The sequence below is a fragment of the Salvelinus fontinalis genome, chromosome 18 (genome assembly GCF_029448725.1).
Source record: "Salvelinus fontinalis isolate EN_2023a chromosome 18, ASM2944872v1, whole genome shotgun sequence".
Classification (NCBI taxonomy): domain Eukaryota; kingdom Metazoa; phylum Chordata; class Actinopteri; order Salmoniformes; family Salmonidae; genus Salvelinus; species Salvelinus fontinalis.
This window is the reverse complement of record NC_074682.1, coordinates 38666957-38687336: the sequence shown is the minus strand read 5'-3', so window position 1 is coordinate 38687336 and position 20380 is coordinate 38666957. Positions and strand designations below refer to the sequence as shown.

At 43.9% G+C, this 20380-nt stretch overlaps 1 protein-coding gene across 3 annotated transcripts in view; it reads left to right on the top strand.

The window, feature by feature from the left end:
* Positions 1-20380, top strand: part of LOC129815470 (metabotropic glutamate receptor 2-like) — a 94274-nt gene that overhangs the window by 64965 nt on the left and 8929 nt on the right. For all 3 annotated transcript variants that reach the window (XM_055869343.1, XM_055869340.1, XM_055869342.1), the window contains one exon: positions 1122-2185. In XM_055869343.1, the coding sequence (XP_055725318.1) occupies positions 1122-2185 (1064 nt within the window). The remainder of the gene's footprint in view (positions 1-1121; positions 2186-20380) is intronic.

Here is a 20380-nt window from a genome sequence, read left to right as displayed (position 1 = left end):
GGGTCAAAGTCCATGTCAGCCGTCCATGGATTGTAGATGGATCCCCAGGGGAGCTTGCTGTCAGAAGACATCAGATTGGATTACAAGACTAGAATCGCCTGAAGTGTATGGAAATCTTTGGGGAAATGGCAGTACAGCAGGGTCACAAATTATCCTTCATCCATTACAAAGCCCCATTTCCTCTAGTTCAAAAGAGACTAGATGAATCTCCATGGGGAATAATGGGGCTATTCAGCTGAGAATGGTTCTAAACATCTCTAAACATCTCAACGGTCCAGGTGCAATTCTGTCATTTTGCTCTGTTTACTTTCTAGCTATGAGTGCATTGGTATTTCTATCCATGTCTTGCAAATTGTCATACCATAGTTAGACATTAAGAATGTATTATTCCATAGTTAGACATTAAGAATGTATTATTCCATAGTTAGACATTAAGAATGTATTATTCCATAGTTAGACATTAAGAATGTATTATTCCATAGTTAGACATTAAGAATGTATTATTCCATAGTTAGACATTAAGAATGTATTATTCCATAGTTAGACATTAAGAATGTATTATTCCATAGTTAGGCATTATGAATGGATTGATGTTAAGATAAATTTTCAATCTTTTTGACATGGTACCAAGTGATTGTATAGTAACGGTCTATTCCATGGTGTTGAATGAATCTGCTCTAAACCCATAGTTGTTGGCACCTGAATAGTAAAAAAAAAAAAAAACTTTTAAAATCTCTCTGAGGTTCTCATTTGAGTGCAATAAGCCTGTGTCAAAGAAAACAGACTCAACCTTCTGGCTTCAATTATGTAAATGTTGGGTTTGCACCTGTGTCCCCGATGCATCAGCTACTGTTTAATCCTATGTGAAAGGAATGGAATGTCAGAGGGGAATACAGAGAGGTGAAGTGATGAAGCAGATACAAGCTCATTCAATCAAAACATGTTGACTCCAAGACCCTGGATTCATTGTACACATTGTACACAATTCAAAATACGTATCTGAGTGTGTCAGAGTTCAGAGGGTTAATGATATATTGTATTGTCAAGGATAGACATGAATTTGTTTATTTCACTTTCAACCATCATAACATGACCATGGTCTTCTCTTTCTCACCCTGCAGCTCCATTCCGTCCAGCAGACACAGAGAACATGGTGAGGTTCGATATCTTTGGAGACAGCTTAGGCCGCTACAACATTTTTCACTACCACAAAGAAGACGGACGCTACGTCTACCGTAAGGTGGGCTACTGGGCCCAGAATCTGACCCTTAACACCAGCCAGATCCCCTGGGAAGGCCCTGCCGCACCCACCTCCCAATGCAGTGACCCCTGCAGGAAGAACGAGGTGAAGAGCATGCAGCCTGGAGATGTGTGCTGCTGGATCTGCATCCCCTGCCAGCCTTACCAGTACTTGAAGGATGAGTTCACCTGCGCCGACTGCAAGTTTAGCGAATGGCCCCTGGCCAACCTGACAGGCTGCTACAACCTGCCTGAGGAGTACATCCGCTGGGAGGACGCCTGGGCTATAGGCCCTGTTACCATCTCCTGCCTGGGCATGATGTGTACACTCTTCATCATCGGCCTCTTCCTCAAGCACAACGACACCCCTGTGGTGAAGGCCAGCGGGCGGGAAGTGTCCTACATCCTCCTGCTGGGTGTTCTGATGTGCTACAGCATGACCTTCATCTATATCTCCAAGCCCTCCATGGCTGTGTGTACCCTACGTCGACTAGGCCTGGGCACCTCCTTCGCTGTGTGCTACTCTGCGCTTCTCACCAAGACCAACCGCATCGCACGCATCTTCAGCGGGGTGAAGGACGGAGCCCAGCGGCCGAGGTTCATCAGCCCTGCCTCCCAGGTGGCCATCTGCGGGGGTCTGATCTCCTGCCAGCTGGTGGTGGTGGTGGTCTGGCTCCTGGTAGAGGCCCCGGGGGTCAGGAAGGAAGTGAACCCCGAGAGGAGGGACATAGTCACCCTCAAGTGCAATAGCAAGGACTCCAGTATGCTCATGTCCCTCAGCTACAACTGCATCCTCATCATCCTCTGCACTGTCTACGCCTTTAAGACCAGGAAGTGCCCCGAGAACTTCAACGAGGCCAAGTTCATTGGGTTCACCATGTACACCACCTGTATCATCTGGCTGGCCTTCCAGCCCATCTTCTATGTCACGGCCAGCGACTACAGGGTGAGTTTTCAAATCACATAGACTTTGATATTCTGGTGTAGATAATAAGCAGACATCCTATGCCTTTGATTTGGTAAACAAAGTCACATGTTTTTGCTGTTTTTGAGTTTTACAGTACATCACTACTTTTCCAAAAATTAACAACACAACCTCAACACACTGCCTAACATACAGTGTATATCTACAGTACTTTACAAACTGAGGTTGAAGACACATGAAACCGATCCCTTGGTTGTTATTTCTACTTGTGTATTTCCTGTGTCCTTAAAGTCGTAAGTCAGAGGACGTGAGTTTGGCTCATTGAATCTTTTCTAAACAGATAACAAATCCCTTTGATTGTTTGTCTTAAACTCTGATAAAAGAAGCAGATCTCTTTTCATGTGACTGAGAAATCTGTTCCAGAGGAGAACAAAGGCTCAGAGGAGATCATATCCCGGCAAAATTACGGGTTTAAATTGGTGGGATGGATTTATACTGAAAAACACTTGACATTGGCTACTTAATGACAATTAGCGTAGAGCAAACCTCAATGTGTTATGATCATTTCATTTCCACATTACCGTACCTACCATAAAACTTCAATGAAACGCAGTCTCAAATAGCCGCCTCTCCCTTTTATTACATTTCAGCAAGTAAATGTCTGTTTCAAATAGTCACGGGGTCTAAATCAATTGTTCACGAGGTTACCATGGACACCGCTCTGATATTCCCACGGTCATGTGCATAAAAACATTTTCCTAGCAATGGCGCCACCAAAAAGACAACACAACATCAAATAATGCTCTCCATGGTGGTGAAGCGTGAAATTGGGGGATGTATGACATGCAGCCTAGTCTTTGCAAGTCTGATGGATTTGTTAATATTATGTTTATACTGGTCATACCGGTCACAACAGTGTGGTAGTCTTTTCAACATTTTATAGAGCAAAATGCTGTGTGCATTAAAGGGATATTTCGGGATTTTGGCAATGAAGTTTATGTCTCTGCGTGCAGTTTGAAGAAAGTTGATAACTAGTGTTAATGCAATGACTGGAAGTCTATGGTAACACCGAGCATGCTAGTTCCAGTCATTGCGCTAACGCTAGTTAGCGTTAGTGTGCGAAACTACCTCTAACATCCTTCATACTAGATGAAGAGACATAAAAATACTATCCTCATTGCCAAAATCTTGATGTATCACTTTAAGGAAATAGACACCTACCTCAAAGATAAGCCTGTCTCCAAAGCGCTGGTTGTGTTCAATGATTTAAGCAGATAAATGCTATAAATATAAGTTTTACGGTATTTATTGAAAATTGGTCAATGGATTTAGTAATGCATTACTAAAGTAATGCTCTCCAACATTATGTGCGTACAGTATGTGTATACTGTACACAAGCTTGTATGTGGAGTGTGCACAGCAGAGCCTACCATAGCAAAAAGCATAACAGCTGGGTCATTCCATCAATAGAGGGCCTTTTGGGTATATCATTTGTTTTGCTTTTTAAAAATGTTTTTTTTATTTAAACATTCTGTCATAAAGAGCACATGTAAAGAAAAAACATATTTTCCCATTCCAAGAGTAAAAATATATATACAGTATATACAGTAAATGCCAATGAAGTGCACATTAAAGTAGAAGGGTTGACGGTAACAGGTTTGACAATTTCATCTTAAATCCCTTTGCGAGAGTGGGAATAGAGTGGTGAGGAGGAGGAGTCGTTAATTTTCTGGATTCAGGTTCACTCAAACATAATTTTAAGCTTTGTTTTACTTTTGGCAGTTACAGCTGATTTCGGGATTGTATATCGATTCGCTCTACTTAATTATTTGTCATCTGATGTATTAGTTTCAGTCTATGAATTGTTTAATCAAAATGTTTGCCGCCAGATCCTGATATTAGGGCATAAAAATGAACATTTCTGTCCTGAACTAGCCTAGTGCACATGTGCGCCCAGCTATATCCTGTCCCAAACTTGTTTGTCCTGGCTAAACGAACTGGCTAGCTGAACTATGCTAGTTTTCGTCCACATTGCCAAACTTCATGGATACTGCACCCTCAACTTCAAAACCTCTTTGCTAGTTAGTTATAAAATCATGTAACTAAGAAATCCTCTGGAAATTAACGTTTTTTTTTTATAGTCATGACTGGTTCGATCTACAGTACAGTATCTATTGTGTCGTAAGACAATGGTGGCGAAGGACATCATTGCTACTTAACGAAGATCCAAGTTCAGTTTTTACATCCACCGCGTTTAAACATCCACTGTCGTCATTGGCGTAGGGTTAGCTGGATGTTTCTGACTGGTCTTGGAACTGTGACAACGGGCAGCCTCTCACCACTTGACTCGATGGGATATGTAGAAATTTTGCCAACACAGCCAGATATGTACACAGTCTTGTACCCTTAAACTTTTTTTAACTGACTATCGTATTTGTTGATTAAATCTGACTTTATTAGTATAATGAGTAATCCAAGAATGTCACAAGTTAATTGACATGAGAAAATAGCAACTCTACAGAGCGCCAGTTGCTTCAATGAATGGCTAAATTACTTCTGGACACGAAGGGTCTGCAGAGCTCCTCCTCACTACTATATGGAAGTTTGTTGTGTGCAAGAGGGAGGGGCAAGTGAATGCAAGCTTCACATTTTTTTTATTGTTAAACACTAGAAAATGGCCAAAAAGAGTAGAAGCAGCTCACCTGCTTTTACACTATGATTTGATTATTATATCTTCAATGTTTCTATTGAAAAAATAAATGAAAAAGGAATAGTATGACCATATTAAAATGAGTGTTCAGTTCACGTAACAAGGTTGACCTTAAAATGAGGGACAGACATAGATTATTCACTAATCGCATGAAATAAATAAGAATCTGCATAATAAATAAGAATCTGCATTGTTGGGAAGTAATAATTTCACTGTTAGTCTACACCTGATGTTAACGAAGCATGTGACAAATAACATTTTATTTGAATTCTACGAAATTACTTTCTCAAAGCAACAAAATAACTAAGACTTTACAATGATGGTGAAAACCATCTGGTTCATATTAAAGGGCACAGGCTTTTAACTCCTGGAACGACCCAGATAGAAAAATATTTGTGACCAAGTGACTGTTGAGTCCTGAACCTAGAGATCTGATGACATAGAGTTTCAGAGAGGTACTGAGCTCTGTGGTATTTTGTCCCCTCTGGGATACCTGTGTGGACTGGGGGAGAGAGACAGAGAGAGAGACAGAGGGAGGTCCCCTGGTGCACCTACCTCTGCAGACACAGATGGACAGGCAGGAGAGTATGAGGTCTGGATGGGGGACAGAACGTAGCTGTGTGTCCCCGTGCGGAGTAGAGTGTGAAAGATCAGGACGTTGAGTCCCAGCTGTGTGCCGTGCGTTGTCTCCCAGGGCTTCAAAGGGACCCTACATCATGGCCCCTAGGCAGGAGGGGGAGGGGACAGAAGGGGGCACGGACAGAACAGATCAACACAGCTCTAATCTGACCGCTCTGATTATCTCTGAACTGGAACAAAGACTCATGTGATTTGTGTATTGTCTTCAATGAGGGAAATATAACTGGACTGTGTTCCGTCTGCTACAATCTTACTCTGAGATGGCTGTCCTCCTACCCTGTGATTTCAGAAAAGTCTGGTTGAATAATCAAACTAAAACTTGCACGTTATCCATTAAATGTTTAAGGAAACAAAATATGGTCTACTGAGGCATGAATTACAAACATGATTACCACATTAAATATTAAAGATGTCCTCCCTGAAGGAGAAAAGCAAATTAACAAGGTGATGAAACATCATTCATATCCAAAGGCAAAGAGTGCCCTTCACACTGGGCATAGACATCAGTTCAATGTCTAGTTTTGATTTACAGTTGGTTGTTGTCAACTAATGTGAACTCAACGTGAAATCAACAAAACATTTCCCCATGTCATTGGATTTAGGTTAAAAGTTGGGTAAAAAAAGTAAAAAAATTGCTCTTTATAAATATCAGATATACAGTATCTTTAGGTTTTATCGTGACATTTATTTAATATATTTCATATACTCATATATACTCATATACTCTAGGGGAGAATGGGTTAAGTTAAGACGTTTCTTTTTTTTAACATTCAGCCTCACTACGTCAAGGAAATGTAGTAATCTTTCTAACAAAGAGATCTACATATATTTCAGGATGTTGTGTATCCCTGGATTTTTTTTTACAGAATTAATGTAAACATAACAGTTTTGAAAACAAAGCTTGTCCAAAAAAATTTTTCCACAACTTACCCTGGTATGGGGTAAGTTGAGCAGCGGGACAAGGCAAAATGAGCCGCCTTGGCGTAAATACGCAACGGTGTTCTGTGACAGTGGGTGATGGTGCTGGTAGGTCAAAGTTTAATTCATTGAATGGTGGTGTGGTATATTGTACATCTTAAATGTATGCCTGCACTCTTGGAAAAAAAGGTTCCAAAAGGGTTATTTGCAGAGGGATAGGGTTCTACCAAGAACTGTTTTGATCAAGGGTTTTTTGTAAGTCAAAGGGTTCTTCCTAGAACCTTTAACACTCTAAGAACCGTTTTTGGCAGAAAGGGTTATTTGATAAGTCTTTGGGATGCGAGAAGGGTTCTACATAGAACAATATATAATATTGTCCAGCATGCTCTATTGGAGGGAGATTTTCAGAATTGTTTGTTTTACTATAATATCTGTGTTTTTGCATGTATAGTATATTGATCGGTTGATACATTTTATGCCACACAAAGATACAGTAAATAATATACCGTTTTCTAAACTAATCCTGTCTGTTAGAAATAGGATTTATTGCACCCGTTACTGAGATGTTTGTTCCAATTTAGATGATTGAGGTAGTCTCAGTATTCAATCTGCTCTACCTTGGCATTCATTCTGAATGCAGGTTGTGGGTGATTAACAATTTTACTTGTTGGATATCCTAACTCTGGCTGGATTCCAATCAGAATTACACATCACTTTGAAAGCCAGCATAATGTGACTTGCAGGCCTGATGTGGCCTGTAATCCAGGAGATTCCTAATACCACTGTGTCACAGGAGGTTTGTGGCAAGTTAATTGGGGATTATTACGAGCCTTCCTCCCCTCAGCAGCCTCCACTGCACTGTGTTAGGGTATAACTAGGCCCTCAAAGAAAGGCCTTATGATTTATGTAATGTATTGTCATAAGTAATAAAATGTTAAAGGCTAATAATGCTGGTGCGTTCTACCTGTTCGTGGAGGATTTTAGGAAGAACCCTCCAAAGATAAAAGGGTTCTCAGTAGAACCCTTCTGACGGTTCTAGAAAGAACATTCAGATGATAAAATGGTTCTTGGTAGAACCCTTCATAGAGGGCTCATAGGGGTTCTTTGAGGAACCTCTGCAAAGGGTTCTGCCCAGCACCAAAAAGGGTTCCCCTATGGGGACAAACCAAAGAACCCTGTATGGTTCTACTTAGCACCTTTTTTTCTAAGAGTGTTTTTTCAGATCTAGATCTTTCTGTTCAATATCACTTACCCTTCCATTTCTTGACCAGATCGCTGAGACCGGGATCTTGTATCAATGTGCTGATTTGTGGGCAAGTTCTCTGCATTTAAGGCTACTAAGCCCATAAAACTGGTCCGTGAAATGTTTTGATATGTTTAGCAAGCTCAGACTCCATGTCATCAGATAAGACCTTGTGTGCCTCTGCTACTCTATCGTAGCTTCTCTTTCACACAGGCACATGTTTGTTTTGTTTTTTGTCAATGTATCTCTTCAGTGTCATTCAGCCATTTTCTTTTCTCCCTTGCTGTTGCTCGAATGGACTTCTTCCCTTCTCTCACTTCCTTCGCTGCTCTCTCAAGGATCTCAAGAGGGGTTAGACCCTTGCTTTTTTAAACGTTTTTATACATTAGGCATGATTGTGTCGGCTCTATAAAAGAAAAGCACGATCTTGACTTCATATGTATGACATATTGCAAAAAGACCATACATATTGTGCATAAAACTGACAGAATTTAATCAGAATGTACAAGGGGTATGGTGGCCATTGGCTCAACTTATCCCATGGCCATCAGCTCAACTTACCCCAAGGCCAAAATGTACACTATATTAGCCCAAAGCCCATACAGCTACAAGGACGCACCTTGATCATGCTAGGTTTAGGACCTCATATTGTAGCTTATAGAGACCCCAATTGATGTATAAAACAATCTTAAAATGTTCTACTTTCGTTTAGATACAAGCGTCATGAAACCTATAACACAATACATTAATTTGGCTTTGTGAAAATGTGTTTTTTGTACCTAACTAACTTTTTCCATGTGATTTATTCCTTCACAGATTCCATGAAACGATGACCTCTTCCTAAATATTTGGTCACATGATTAATTTTGTGCATGGTTTTCTTTCCTTTAGAAAGTATTCCCACCCGATGACTTTTTCCACATTTTGTTGATTTACAGCCTGAGTTGAAAATTGATTAAATTAATTAAATTAAACGTGGAAAGAGAGTATTTGTTTACAAATTAATTTTAAAAATGAAAAGTTATTTTGAGTCAATAAGTATTCAACACCTTTGCTATGGCAAGCCTAAATAAGTTCAGGGGTAAAAATGTGCTTAAGAAGTCACATAATTTGCATGGACTCACTCTGTGTGCAGTAATATTGTTTAAAATGATTTTTGAATTACTACCTCATCTTTGTGCCCCACACATACAATTCTCTGGAAGGTCCCTCAGTTAACCACCAAAACCAGGGAGCTTTTCCAATGCCTTGCAAAGAGGGGCACTATTGGTAGATAAAACAAATATTAAAAAAACAAACATTTAATATTCCCTTTGAGCATGATGAAGTTATCAATTACACTTTGGATGGTGTATCAATACACCCAGTCACTACAAAGATACAGGCGTCCTTCCTAACTCAGTTGCCAGAGAGGAAGGAAACCACTCAGGGGGCCAGTGGTGACGAAAAAAGTTACTGAGTTTAATGGTTGTGATAGGAGAAAACTGAGGATGGATCAACTACATTGTAGTTACTCCACAATACAAACCTAAAAGACAGAGTGAAAAGATGGAAGCCTGTACAGAATAACAAATATTCCAAAACATGCATCCTGATTGCAATATGGTATTTGTCACGTCCTGACCATAGTTCTTATGTGTTTTGCTTGTTTAGTGTTGGTCAGGACGTGAGCTGGGTGGGAATTCTATGTTGTGTGTCTAGTTTGTCTGTTTCTGTGTCCAGCCTAATATGGTTCTCAATCAGAGACAGCTGTCAATCGTTGTCCCTGATTGAGAATCATATATAGGTGGCTTGTTTTGTGTTGGGGATTATGGGTGGTTGTTTCCTGTCTCTGTGTTTGTGTTCTGCACCAGATAGGACTGTTTCGGTTTGCCACACTTTGTTATTTTTTGTTCGTTGTTGTCACGCCCTGGCCTTAGTATTCTTTGTTTTCTTTATTATTTTAGTTAGGTCAGGGTGTGACATGGGGAATGTTTATGTTTTGTTGGTTTTGGGTGTTTCTATGGTAAAGGGGTTATGGGGTGTAGTATATGGGTTTGTGTTGAGTTCAGATGTCTAGCGTTGTCTATGTATGTTTAGTTATCTAGGAGAGTCTATGGTTACCTGAATGAGTTCCCAATTAGAGACAGCTGATTTCGGTTGTCTCTGATTGGGAGCCTTATTTAGGGTAGCCATAGGCTCTCATTGGTTGTGAGTAATTGTCTATGTCAGAACGTTTGTAGCCTGTGTGTGTAAGTGCACAACGTTATTTAGCTTCACGGTCGTTTGTTGTTTTGTTCGTTTTGTTAAAGTGTTTCGTGTCGTGTTTATTTTTCGTCATCTTTAAAAAAATAAAAGAAGATGGCTTACTTTCCAAAAGCTGCGTTTTGGTCCATCAATCCGCCACACGATCGTGACAGTTGTAAGTGTTCACTGGTTTTTGTTTAATTAAACATGTTGAGCAATGACTACGCTGCGTGTTGGTCCGAACCCTGTTTCACCCCCTCTTTTAGTGAAGAGAGGGAAGGCTGCCGTGACAGTATTAAAGTTAAACGGCAAAATGTGTGGCAAAGAAATTAACTTTATGTCCTGAGCATTGTGTTTCGGGCAAATCCAACAAATCACATCACTGAGTACCACTCTTTAAATTTTTTGGTGGTGGCTGGTGGGTATGCTTGTCATCGGCAAGGACTAGGGAGATTTTTAGAATAAAAAACGGAATAGAGCTAAGCATAGGCAAAATTCTAGAGAAAAACCTGGTTCAGCCTGCTTTCCAACAGACAATGGGAGACAATTTCACCTTTCAGTAAAACAAACACAAGACCAAGTATACACTGGAGTTGCTTACCAAGATGACATTGGATGTTCCTGAGTGGCCTAGTTACAGTTTTGACTTAAATTGCTTGAAAATCTTATGGGTGTGCTAAGTTTTATTTCCATACCCCACCCTACCACGAGACATCCATGTCTTCATCACTGGAAAAGAAAAACTGTTGAGTTTGATATCATTTAAAAGCTTACAAACGGGGTTGTCAAACTATTTCATAATTTTTTTTTTTTAATACACATGTCCTTTTTTTATACCTTTAACGTCAATTACCAAAAAAAACATGTGAACTTAGATTGTTATTAATATTTGCAAAATTTGTAGGTTAGACCCTATTTTACATTTATCTGAGGTTTTTGTTCTGTGCCCGCTATCGGTTGAGACACAACATCCTCTTGAATACAAGAGAAATATAATTCATAGAATGAACCTATACCTTCAGACTACTGCAATGTATCTGGTACACCATTGAAATTGTAACTTCTCATTACTACCACAAAGATGGCTGCCGATCCACCCACCATTAAATGGCAACTTAAATGGTCATGTCTATTTTATTACTTATATTTCTATGATTTCAAAAGATTTCCTATACAGGATTGGCAGTATAATTAAAAACAACAGATATTCCCATTCAAGTCAACATTCTCTGATTTCTAGACCAATGTACCCTCAAATTATTTTAGTCACTGAGACAATTTCAGGTCGGCTGAGTGCAAACTTGAAAGTTGTGAAAATTCTGTGCAACTTCCGGCACAGAGGCTCTACCTGCTTTAAATTTGTTTTAACAGTAGGCTACTGTGGCTATTTGATTGTAATGTAGGCCTACCAGAGTGGCCTACCATCAAAAGCAATGGAGAAAATGCATCCAATAACATTTTAATATGGAAATAGCTGTTGCATCACCTCCTGGTATGGTAACTGCTCCGCATCTGACTTCAAGGCGCTACAGAGGGTAGGCGGTGTCAGAGGAAAGCCCAAAAAATTGTCAAAGACTCCAGTCACCCAAGTCATAGACTGTTTTCTCTGCTGCCGCATAGCAAGCTGTACCGGAGCTCCACGTCTAGGACCAAAAGGCTCCTTAACAAATTCTACCCCCAAGCCATAAGACTGCTGAACAATTAATGAAATGGCCACCGGATTATTTACATTGACACCCCCCCCCGATTTGTTTTTTTACACTGCTGCTACTCACTGTTTATTATCTGTGCATGTCACTTCACCCCTACCTACAAGTACAAATTACCTCGACTAACCTGTACCCACGCACATTGACTCTGTACCGGTACCCCCTGTATATAGCCTTGTTATTGTTATTTTATTGTTTTACTTTTTTCTTTTTTACTTTAGTTTATTTGGTAAATATTTTCTTCAACTGTTGGTTTCTTCTCTCTTCTTGAACTGCACTGTTGGTTAATGGCATGTACAGTTGAAGTCGGAAATTTACATACACCTTAAACTCAGTTTTTCACAATTCCTGACATTTAATCCTAGTAAAAATTCTCTGTTTTAGGTCAGTTAGGATCACCACTTTATTTTAAGAATGTGAAATGTCAGAATAATAGTAGAGAGAATAATTTATTTCAGCTTTTATTTCTTTCATCACATTCCCAGTGGGTCAGAAGTTAACATACACTCAATTAGTATTTGGTAGCATAGACTTCAAATTCTTTAACTTGGGTCAATCGTTTCGGGTAGCCTTCCACAAGCTTCCCACAATAAGTTGGGTGAATTTTGGCCCATTCCTCCTGACAGAGCTGGTGTAACTGAGTCAGGTTTGTAGGTCTCCTTGTTCACACACACCTTTTCAGTTCTGCCCACAAATGTTCTATAGGTTTGAGGTAAGGGCTTTGTGATGACCACTCCAATACTTTGACTTTGTTGTCCTTAAGCCATTTTGCCACAACTTTGGAAGTATGCTTGGGGTCATTGTCCATTTGGAAGACCCATTTGCAACCAAGTTTTAACTTCCTGACTGATGTTTTGAGATGTTGCTTCAATATATCCACATAATTTTCCAACCTCATGATGCCATCTATTTTGTGAAGTGCACCAGTCCCTCCTGCAAAGCACCCCAACAACATGATGCTGCCACCCTCGTGCTTCACGGTTGGGGTGGTGTTCTTCAGCTTGCAATCATCCCCCTTTTCCCTCCAAACATAACAATGGTCATTATTGCCAAACAGTTCTATTTTTGTTCCATTAGACCAGAGGATATTTCTCCAAAAAGTACGATCTTTGTTCCCATGGGCAGTTGCAAACCGTAGTCTGTCTTTTTTATGGCGGTTTTGGAGCAGTGGCTTTTTCCTTGCTGAGCGGTCTTTCAGGTTATGTCGATATAGGACTCGTTTTACTGTGGATATAGATACTTTTGTACCTGTTTCCTCCATCATCTTCACAAGGTCCTTTGCTGTTGTTCTGGGATTGATTTGCACTTTTCGCACCAATGTGCTGTCACGACTTCTGCCGAAGTCGTTGCCTCTCCTTGTCCGGGCGGTGTTCGGCGGTCGACTTCACCGGTCTTCTAGCCATCATCGATCCATTTTTCATTTTCCATTGGTTTTGTCTTGTCTTCCCACACACCTGTTGTCAATCCCATTTCATTACCTGTTGTGTATTTAACCCTCTGTTTCCCTTCATGTGTTTGTCAGAGATTGTTCGTTGTCAAGTGTTGTGTTGTTTGTGTATAGGTGTGCGATGGGTCTTCGTACCCAGATTTGAATTATATTTTTCTGTGAGTGTTATGGAGCAGATTACTGGGACTTTAATTAAAGTACTCCATGCTACACTCTATTTTGACTCTCCTGCGCCTGACTTCCTCTGCCACTTATACACGCCACTGTGACAGAATCTCTGACCAATATATATGAAGTCAGCAGGAGAGGATACGACGGCCATGGAGGTGGAAAAGCGCGTTATGGAACAAGCTAAGGAGATTGACTGTTTGAGCGCCATCATGGATCGTATTGTCCAGAATATGGATCGCTTGGAGAGACAGGGAGTTTCTCCAGCGCCTCCACTGCCACAACTGGGATTTACCGTTAACGCGTTTTCCCCACCTGAACCTAATAAAATCCGTTTACCCCTACCCACGGGTTACAACGGAGATACTGCTGGCTGCCAGGGTTTCCTCCTTAAACGGAACTTATATCTGGCCACGGTCTCCCCAGTACCATCCGACCGGGAGAAGAGTTCCGCCCTCGTCTCATGCCTCACCGGGAAAGCCCGGGAGTGGGCCAGCGCTGTGTGTAGAGAGGAGAAGGCGGCGTTGGACCATTTTGAGGAGTTCACCCTTTATTTCAGGAGAGTATTCGACCATCCTCCCGAAGGAAAAACGGCGGGTGAGCTCCTCTATCATCTGAGGCAGGGGACGAGGAGTGCCCAGGAGTTTGCTTTGGAGTTTAGGACCTTGGCTGCCGGCGCTGGATGGAGCGACAGGGCCCTGATCGACCATTACCATTGTAGCCTACGCGAGGACGTCCGTCGGGAGCTGGCCTGTAGAGACACCACCCTTAACTTCGACCAGCTGGTGGACATGTCCATCAGGCTGGACAACATGCTGGCTACTCGTGGACGTCTAGATCGGGGTCTGGTTGTTCCATCCTCCCGCACCCTCTCTCCCGAACCAATGGAATTGGGAGGGACGGTGCGTCGGGAGACCGGAGGGGGTACCCGCTCGAGCACCATCTATGATCGCAGAGATCACACTGCTGATCGGTGTCGGGTTGGTTCCTCTGGGAATAGAGAAGGCAGGCAGGGCACTCTGGCATCACCCCAGGTGAGTAGGCACCATACTCATCCAGAGCCCTCTGCTGCACTTATGTTTGTCTCTGTCACCTTTCCGGATTTTTCCCTGCATTCCCAGTATAAGGCGCTAGTAGATTCAGGCGCGGCTGGGAATTTCATTAATAAAAATTTTGCTCATAGTTTAGGGATTCCTGTTGTTTCTGTTGATATGCCTTTCCCTATTCATGCCTTAGATAGTCGACCAATAGGGTCAGGGTTTATCAGGGAGGTCACCGCACCTTTGTCTATGATAACGCAGGGAGGTCACAAGGAGAAGATTAGTCTTTTCCTTATTGATTCCCCTGCGTATTCTGGGGTGTTAGGCCTACCCTGGTTAACTACTCATAACCCCACTGTTTCTTGGCCACAGAGGGCTCTCACGGGGTGGTCGCGAGAGTGCTCAGGTAGGTGTGTAGGGGTTTCCGTTGGTGCTACTACGGTGGAAAGTCCAGACCAGGTTTCCACCGTGCGCATTCCCCCAGAATATGCCGATTTGGCACTCGCCTTCTGTAAAAAGAAGGCGACTCAATTACCACCCCATCGTCAGGGGGATTGTGCGATAGATCTCCTGGTAGACGCTGCATATCCCAGGAGTCATGTGTATCCTCTGTCGCAAGCGGAGACAGTGGCTATGGATAATTATATCTCTGAATCCCTGCGTCAGGGGTTCATTCAGCCATCCATTTCACCCGCCTCTTCGAGTTTCTTTTTTGTGAAGAAGAAGGATGGCGGTTTACGCCCGTGCATTGATTATCGAGACCTTAATAAAATCACGGTAAAATATAGTTACCCGCTACCTTTGATTAATACAGTAATGGAGTCAATGCGCGGGGCCCGCTTCTTCACAAAATTGGATCTCAGGAGTGCGTACAATCTGGTGCGTATTAGGAGGGGTGATGAGTGGAAGACGGCATTTAGCACCACCTCAGGTCATTATGAGTACCTGGTCATGCCATATGGGTTGATGAATGCTCCATCAGTCTTCCAATCGTTTGTAGATGAGATCTTCAGGGACCTGAATGGGCGGGGTGTAGTGGTGTATATCGATGATATTTTGATATACTCTGCTACACGCGCTGAGCATGTGTCCTTGGTGCGCAGGGTGCTTGGTCGCCTGTTGGAGCATGATTTATATGTCAAGGCTGAGAAATGCTTGTTCTTCCAACAATCCATCTCCTTCCTAGGGCATCAGATTTCCACTTCAGGAGTGGAAATGGAGAGCGACCGCATTACAGCCGTGCGTAATTGGCCGACTCCAACCACGGTAAAGGAGGTGCAGCGTTTTTTAGGGTTTGCCAATTACTACCGGAGATTTATCCGGGGTTTTGGTCAGGTTGCAGCTCCCATTACCTCACTGCTAAAGGGGGGACCGGTGCGCTTGCAGTGGTCGGCCGAGGCGAATAGGGCTTTTGGTAAACTGAAGGCTCTGTTTACCTCGGCGCCTGTGTTGGCTCATCCGGATCCCTCTTTGCCATTCATAGTAGAGGTGGACGCATCCGAAGCTGGGATAGGAGCAGTGCTCTCTCAGCGTTCGGGTGTGCCACCGAAGCTTCGCCCCTGTGCTCTTTTCTCGAAGAAGCTCAGCCCGGCGGAGCGTAACTATGATGTGGGGGACCGAGAGCTGTTAGCTGTCGTAAAAGCCTTGAAGGTGTGGAGGCATTGGCTTGAGGGGGCTAATCACCCTTTTCTCATCTGGACTGACCACCGCAATCTGGAGTACATCCGGCAGGCGAAGAGACTAAATCCTCGCAAGGCAAGGTGGGCCATGTTTTTCACTCGTTTTGTGTTTACGCTTACTTACAGACCAGGCTCCCAGAACGTCAAGGCAGACGCATTGTCTCGGCTGTATGACACAGAGGAGCGACACATGGATCCCACTCCCATACTTCCAGAGTCGTGTTTGGTGGCGCCAGTAGTGTGGGAGCTGGACGCGGACATTGAGCGGGCGTCACGTGCAGAGCCCTCTCCTCCTGAGTGTCCAGCTGGTCGTCTGTACGTTCCGTCTGCTGTCCGCGACCGATTGATCTATTGGGCTCACACATCACCCTCCTCTGGTCATCCTGGGATAGGTCGGACGATGCGCTGTCTTGATGGGAGGTACTGGTGGCCCACTTTAGCTAAGGACGTGAGGATTTATGTTTCCTCCTGTTCGGTGTGCGCCCAGTGCAAGGCTCCTAGACACCTGCCTAGAGGTAAGCTTTTACCTTTACCCGTTCCTCAACGGCCGTGGTCGCACCTGTCAGTGGATTTTGTGACTGATCTTCCACCTTCACAGGGTTACACCACGATCCTGGTCGTTGTGGATCGGTTCTCTAAGTCCTGTCGTCTTCTCCCTTTGCCCGGTCTCCCTACGGCCTTACAAACTGCGGAGGCTCTGTTTACACATGTTTTCCGGCATTATGGGGTGCCTGAGGATATAGTGTCTGATCGGGGTCCCCAGTTCACGTCAAGGGTATGGAAGGCGTTCATGGAACGTCTGGGGATCTCGGTTAGTCTTACCTCAGGTTTTCACCCCGAGAGTAATGGGCAGGTGGAGAGAGTTAACCAGGACGTGGGCAGGTTTCTGCGGTCCTATTGCCAGGACCGGCCAGGGGAGTGGGCGAAGTTCGTGCCCTGGGCAGAGATAGCCCAGAACTCGCTACGTCACTCCTCCACTAACCTTACCCCTTTTCAATGTGTATTAGGGTATCAGCCGGTTCTGGCTCCTTGGCATCAGAGTCAGACCGAAGCTCCTGCGGTGGACAATTGGTTTCGGCACGCTGAGGAAACTTGGGAGGCAGCCCACGTCCACCTTCAGCGTGCCATAAGGCGCCAGAAAATTGGCGCAGACCGTCGCCGCAGTGAGGCCCCGGTGTTCGTACCAGGGGACAGGGTCTGGCTCTCGACCCGAAACCTGCCCCTCCGCCTGCTCTGCCGGAAGCTGTGTCCGCGGTTTGTGGGGCCGTTTAAAGTCCTGAGGAGAGTGAACGAGGTATGTTATAGATTACAACTGCCCATTAATTACCGTATTAACCCCTCGTTCCATGTGTCTCTCCTCAGGCCGGTGGTGGCTGGCCCGCTCCAGGAGGCTGAAGTGCGTGAAGTTCCTCCGCCTCCTCTAGACATCGAGGGGGTCCCGGCGTACGCTATTCGATCCATTTTGGATTCGAGACGTCGGGCGAGGGGCCTTCAGTACCTCGTGGACTGGGAGGGGTACGGGCCGGAGGAGAGATGCTGGGTTCCGGTGGAGGACGTTTTAGATCCTTCCATGTTAAAAGAATTCCACCGCCTCCATCCGGATCGCCCTGCACCTCGCCCTCCGGGTCGTCCCCGAGGCCGGTGTCGACGCACTGCTGGAGCCGCGCGTCAGGGGGGGGGTACTGTCACGACTTCTGCCGAAGTCGTTGCCTCTCCTTGTCTGGGCGGTGTTCGGCGGTCGACTTCACCGGTCTTCTAGCCATCATCGATCCATTTTTCATTTTCCATTGGTTTTGTCTTGTCTTCCCACACACCTGTTGTCAATCCCATTTCATTACCTGTTGTGTATTTAACCCTCTGTTTCCCTTCATGTGTTTGTCAGAGATTGTTCGTTGTCAAGTGTTGTGGTGTTTGTGTATAGGTGTGCGATGGGTCTTCGTACCCAGATTTGAATTATATTTTTCTGTGAGTGTTATGGAGCAGATTACTGGGACTTTAATTAAAGTACTCCATGCTACACTCTATTTTGACTCTCCTGCGCCTGACTTCCTCTGCCACTTATACACGCCACTGTGACATGTGCGTACATCATTTTCTGGAATTATCCAAGCTGTTTAAAGGCACAGTCAACTTAGTGTGTGTAAACTTCTGACCCACTGGAATTGTGATACAGTGAATTATAAGTGAAATAATCTGTCTGTAAACAAATGTTGGAAAGATGACTGTGTCATGCACAAAGTAGATGTCCTAACCAACTTGCCAAAACTAAAGTTTGTTAACAAGAAATATGTGGAATGGTTGAAAAACTTGTTTTAATGACTCCAACCTAAGTGTATGTAAACTTCCGACTTCAACTATAAGTAAGCATTTCATGGTAAGGTCTAAACATGTTGAATTCTGCGCATGTGACAAATAAAGTTAGATCAAATCAAATCAATCGTTCAGCCTACAGTAGCAGCCAATGTGCGGTGTTCTATGTAGGCCTACATTCAAATGAAATTGTATTTGTCTCATGTGCCGAATACAACAGACAATAACACATCTGCCACACTCATCCGCAACACAGAGGCCCCTCAGGGGTGCGTGCTTAGTCCCCTCCTATACTCCCTGTTCACCCACGACTGCGTGGCCAAGCACGGCTCCAACACCATTAAGTTTGCTGATGACACAGCGGTGGTAGGCCTGATCGCCGACAACGATGAGACAGCCTATAGGGAACAGGTAAGAGACCTGGCAGTGTGGTGCCAGGACAACAACCTCTCCCTTAACGTAAGCAAAACAAAGGAAATGATTATGGACTACAGGAAAAGAAGTGCCGAACACGCCCCCATTCACATCGAAGGGGCTGCAGTGGAGCTTGTTGAGAGTTTCAAGTTCCTTGGTGTCCACATTACCAACAAACTATCATGGTCCAAACACACAAATTGTAGTGGGTCTAGGGTTTCAGGGATGATGGTGTTGACGTGAGCCGTGATCTGCCTTTCAAAACACTTAATGGCGACCAACGTGAGTACTGGGGGTGGTAGTCATTTTGGCATATTACCTTCGCTTTCTTGGGCACAGGGACATGGTGGTCTGTAGGTACGTATTACAGAATCGTGCAGGGAGAGATGGAAAATGTCTGACACTTGGAAGTTGGTCCGCACATGCTCTGAGCACACCTCCTGGTAATCCGTCTGGCCCACGGCCTAGTGAATGTTGACCTGTTTAAAGGTCTTGCTCACATCTGCTATGGAGAGCGTGATCACACAGTCGTCCAGAACAGCTGGTGCTCTCATGCATGCTTCAGCTACATGTAGCTCTCGCTTTGACGTCAAAACAAGCACATCTACTCACCACTGCTCATGCTGTAAAAACAGTGTACTTCAAAGTTAATGGGAAAGATCCATACATGGCAATGGTCTATTTGCATATAGGCCTACTGCAGCTCTGATTGGTTATGGTGCACCAGTACGGGCCTGAGTCTTGCCTGTCAATGCAGTAGAATCCTACTCTGATGCATTCTGCTTACAACAAAATCTCTTGCAACGTTTGTTTTGTTTCAGTATGTTACATTGAAGGTGTGCCACATCTGCTCCTGCCACACCCCCTAGTGGACATCCGGTGTCTCCTTGACCTGCAGCCACTCCTTCAGGACACTTTCTCTTTCTCCCCCTCCCCTTCTGTTTGTGTGTGATTGTGTGGTTGGAGACAGGTATGCTGGAGCCAGAGCGGATCTTCACCAGCTGAAACCCGTTCCATAATCAAGACCTCTACAAATACTCAGTCCTGCCACTTCCACTCTGCCGGATCGTGATCTTTGTTCAGTCAGTCATGCTTCTAGCTATTTGTTATTATTTAAGATCCTGTATCCTGCTGTGCCTGTTTCCTTGCCTGACATTATCTCCTCTCACTGCAGTTTTGCCACTGACTCTGGTTCCTGTCTCCTGTTTCACATCTCACCACCCTGCTACCCTGTTCTGTATTCAACTCACCATCACTCGCTTGGATTCCCCTCCGGACCTGCTTACTCTGTCCCAACCCAGCTCACTTCAACTTCAGCCTCCACTTCTGGTTTACTACAACTCATCCGAGCTTCCTTGGATCGGCACTTCATCTCTCCCTGTGTTACAATACATATCTTGGTTCATTCATCCCTGTTTCCTGGTCTGAGTCTGCTCTTGGGATCCCCTGTGCTGCTGCGCTTAACAAGGTGGCTAATATTACATTGATTCGATCACAATTCCCACAGAAAAGGGAAACCTTCATAGTGTTAACTCATGGGGAAAACTCTAGAAAGTTAAGTAAAGTCAATCTCGTGCTTTTCTGAGCGGGTTGCTATTTCTTCTGCAAGGCAGTCCTCCGCACACTTTGGAAGCTTAGAGATAACATTGGTTTGGACCAGCAACCATCTTTGTGTTCCATTTGAAAGTAGAAATGTAAATTGTATCCCCATTT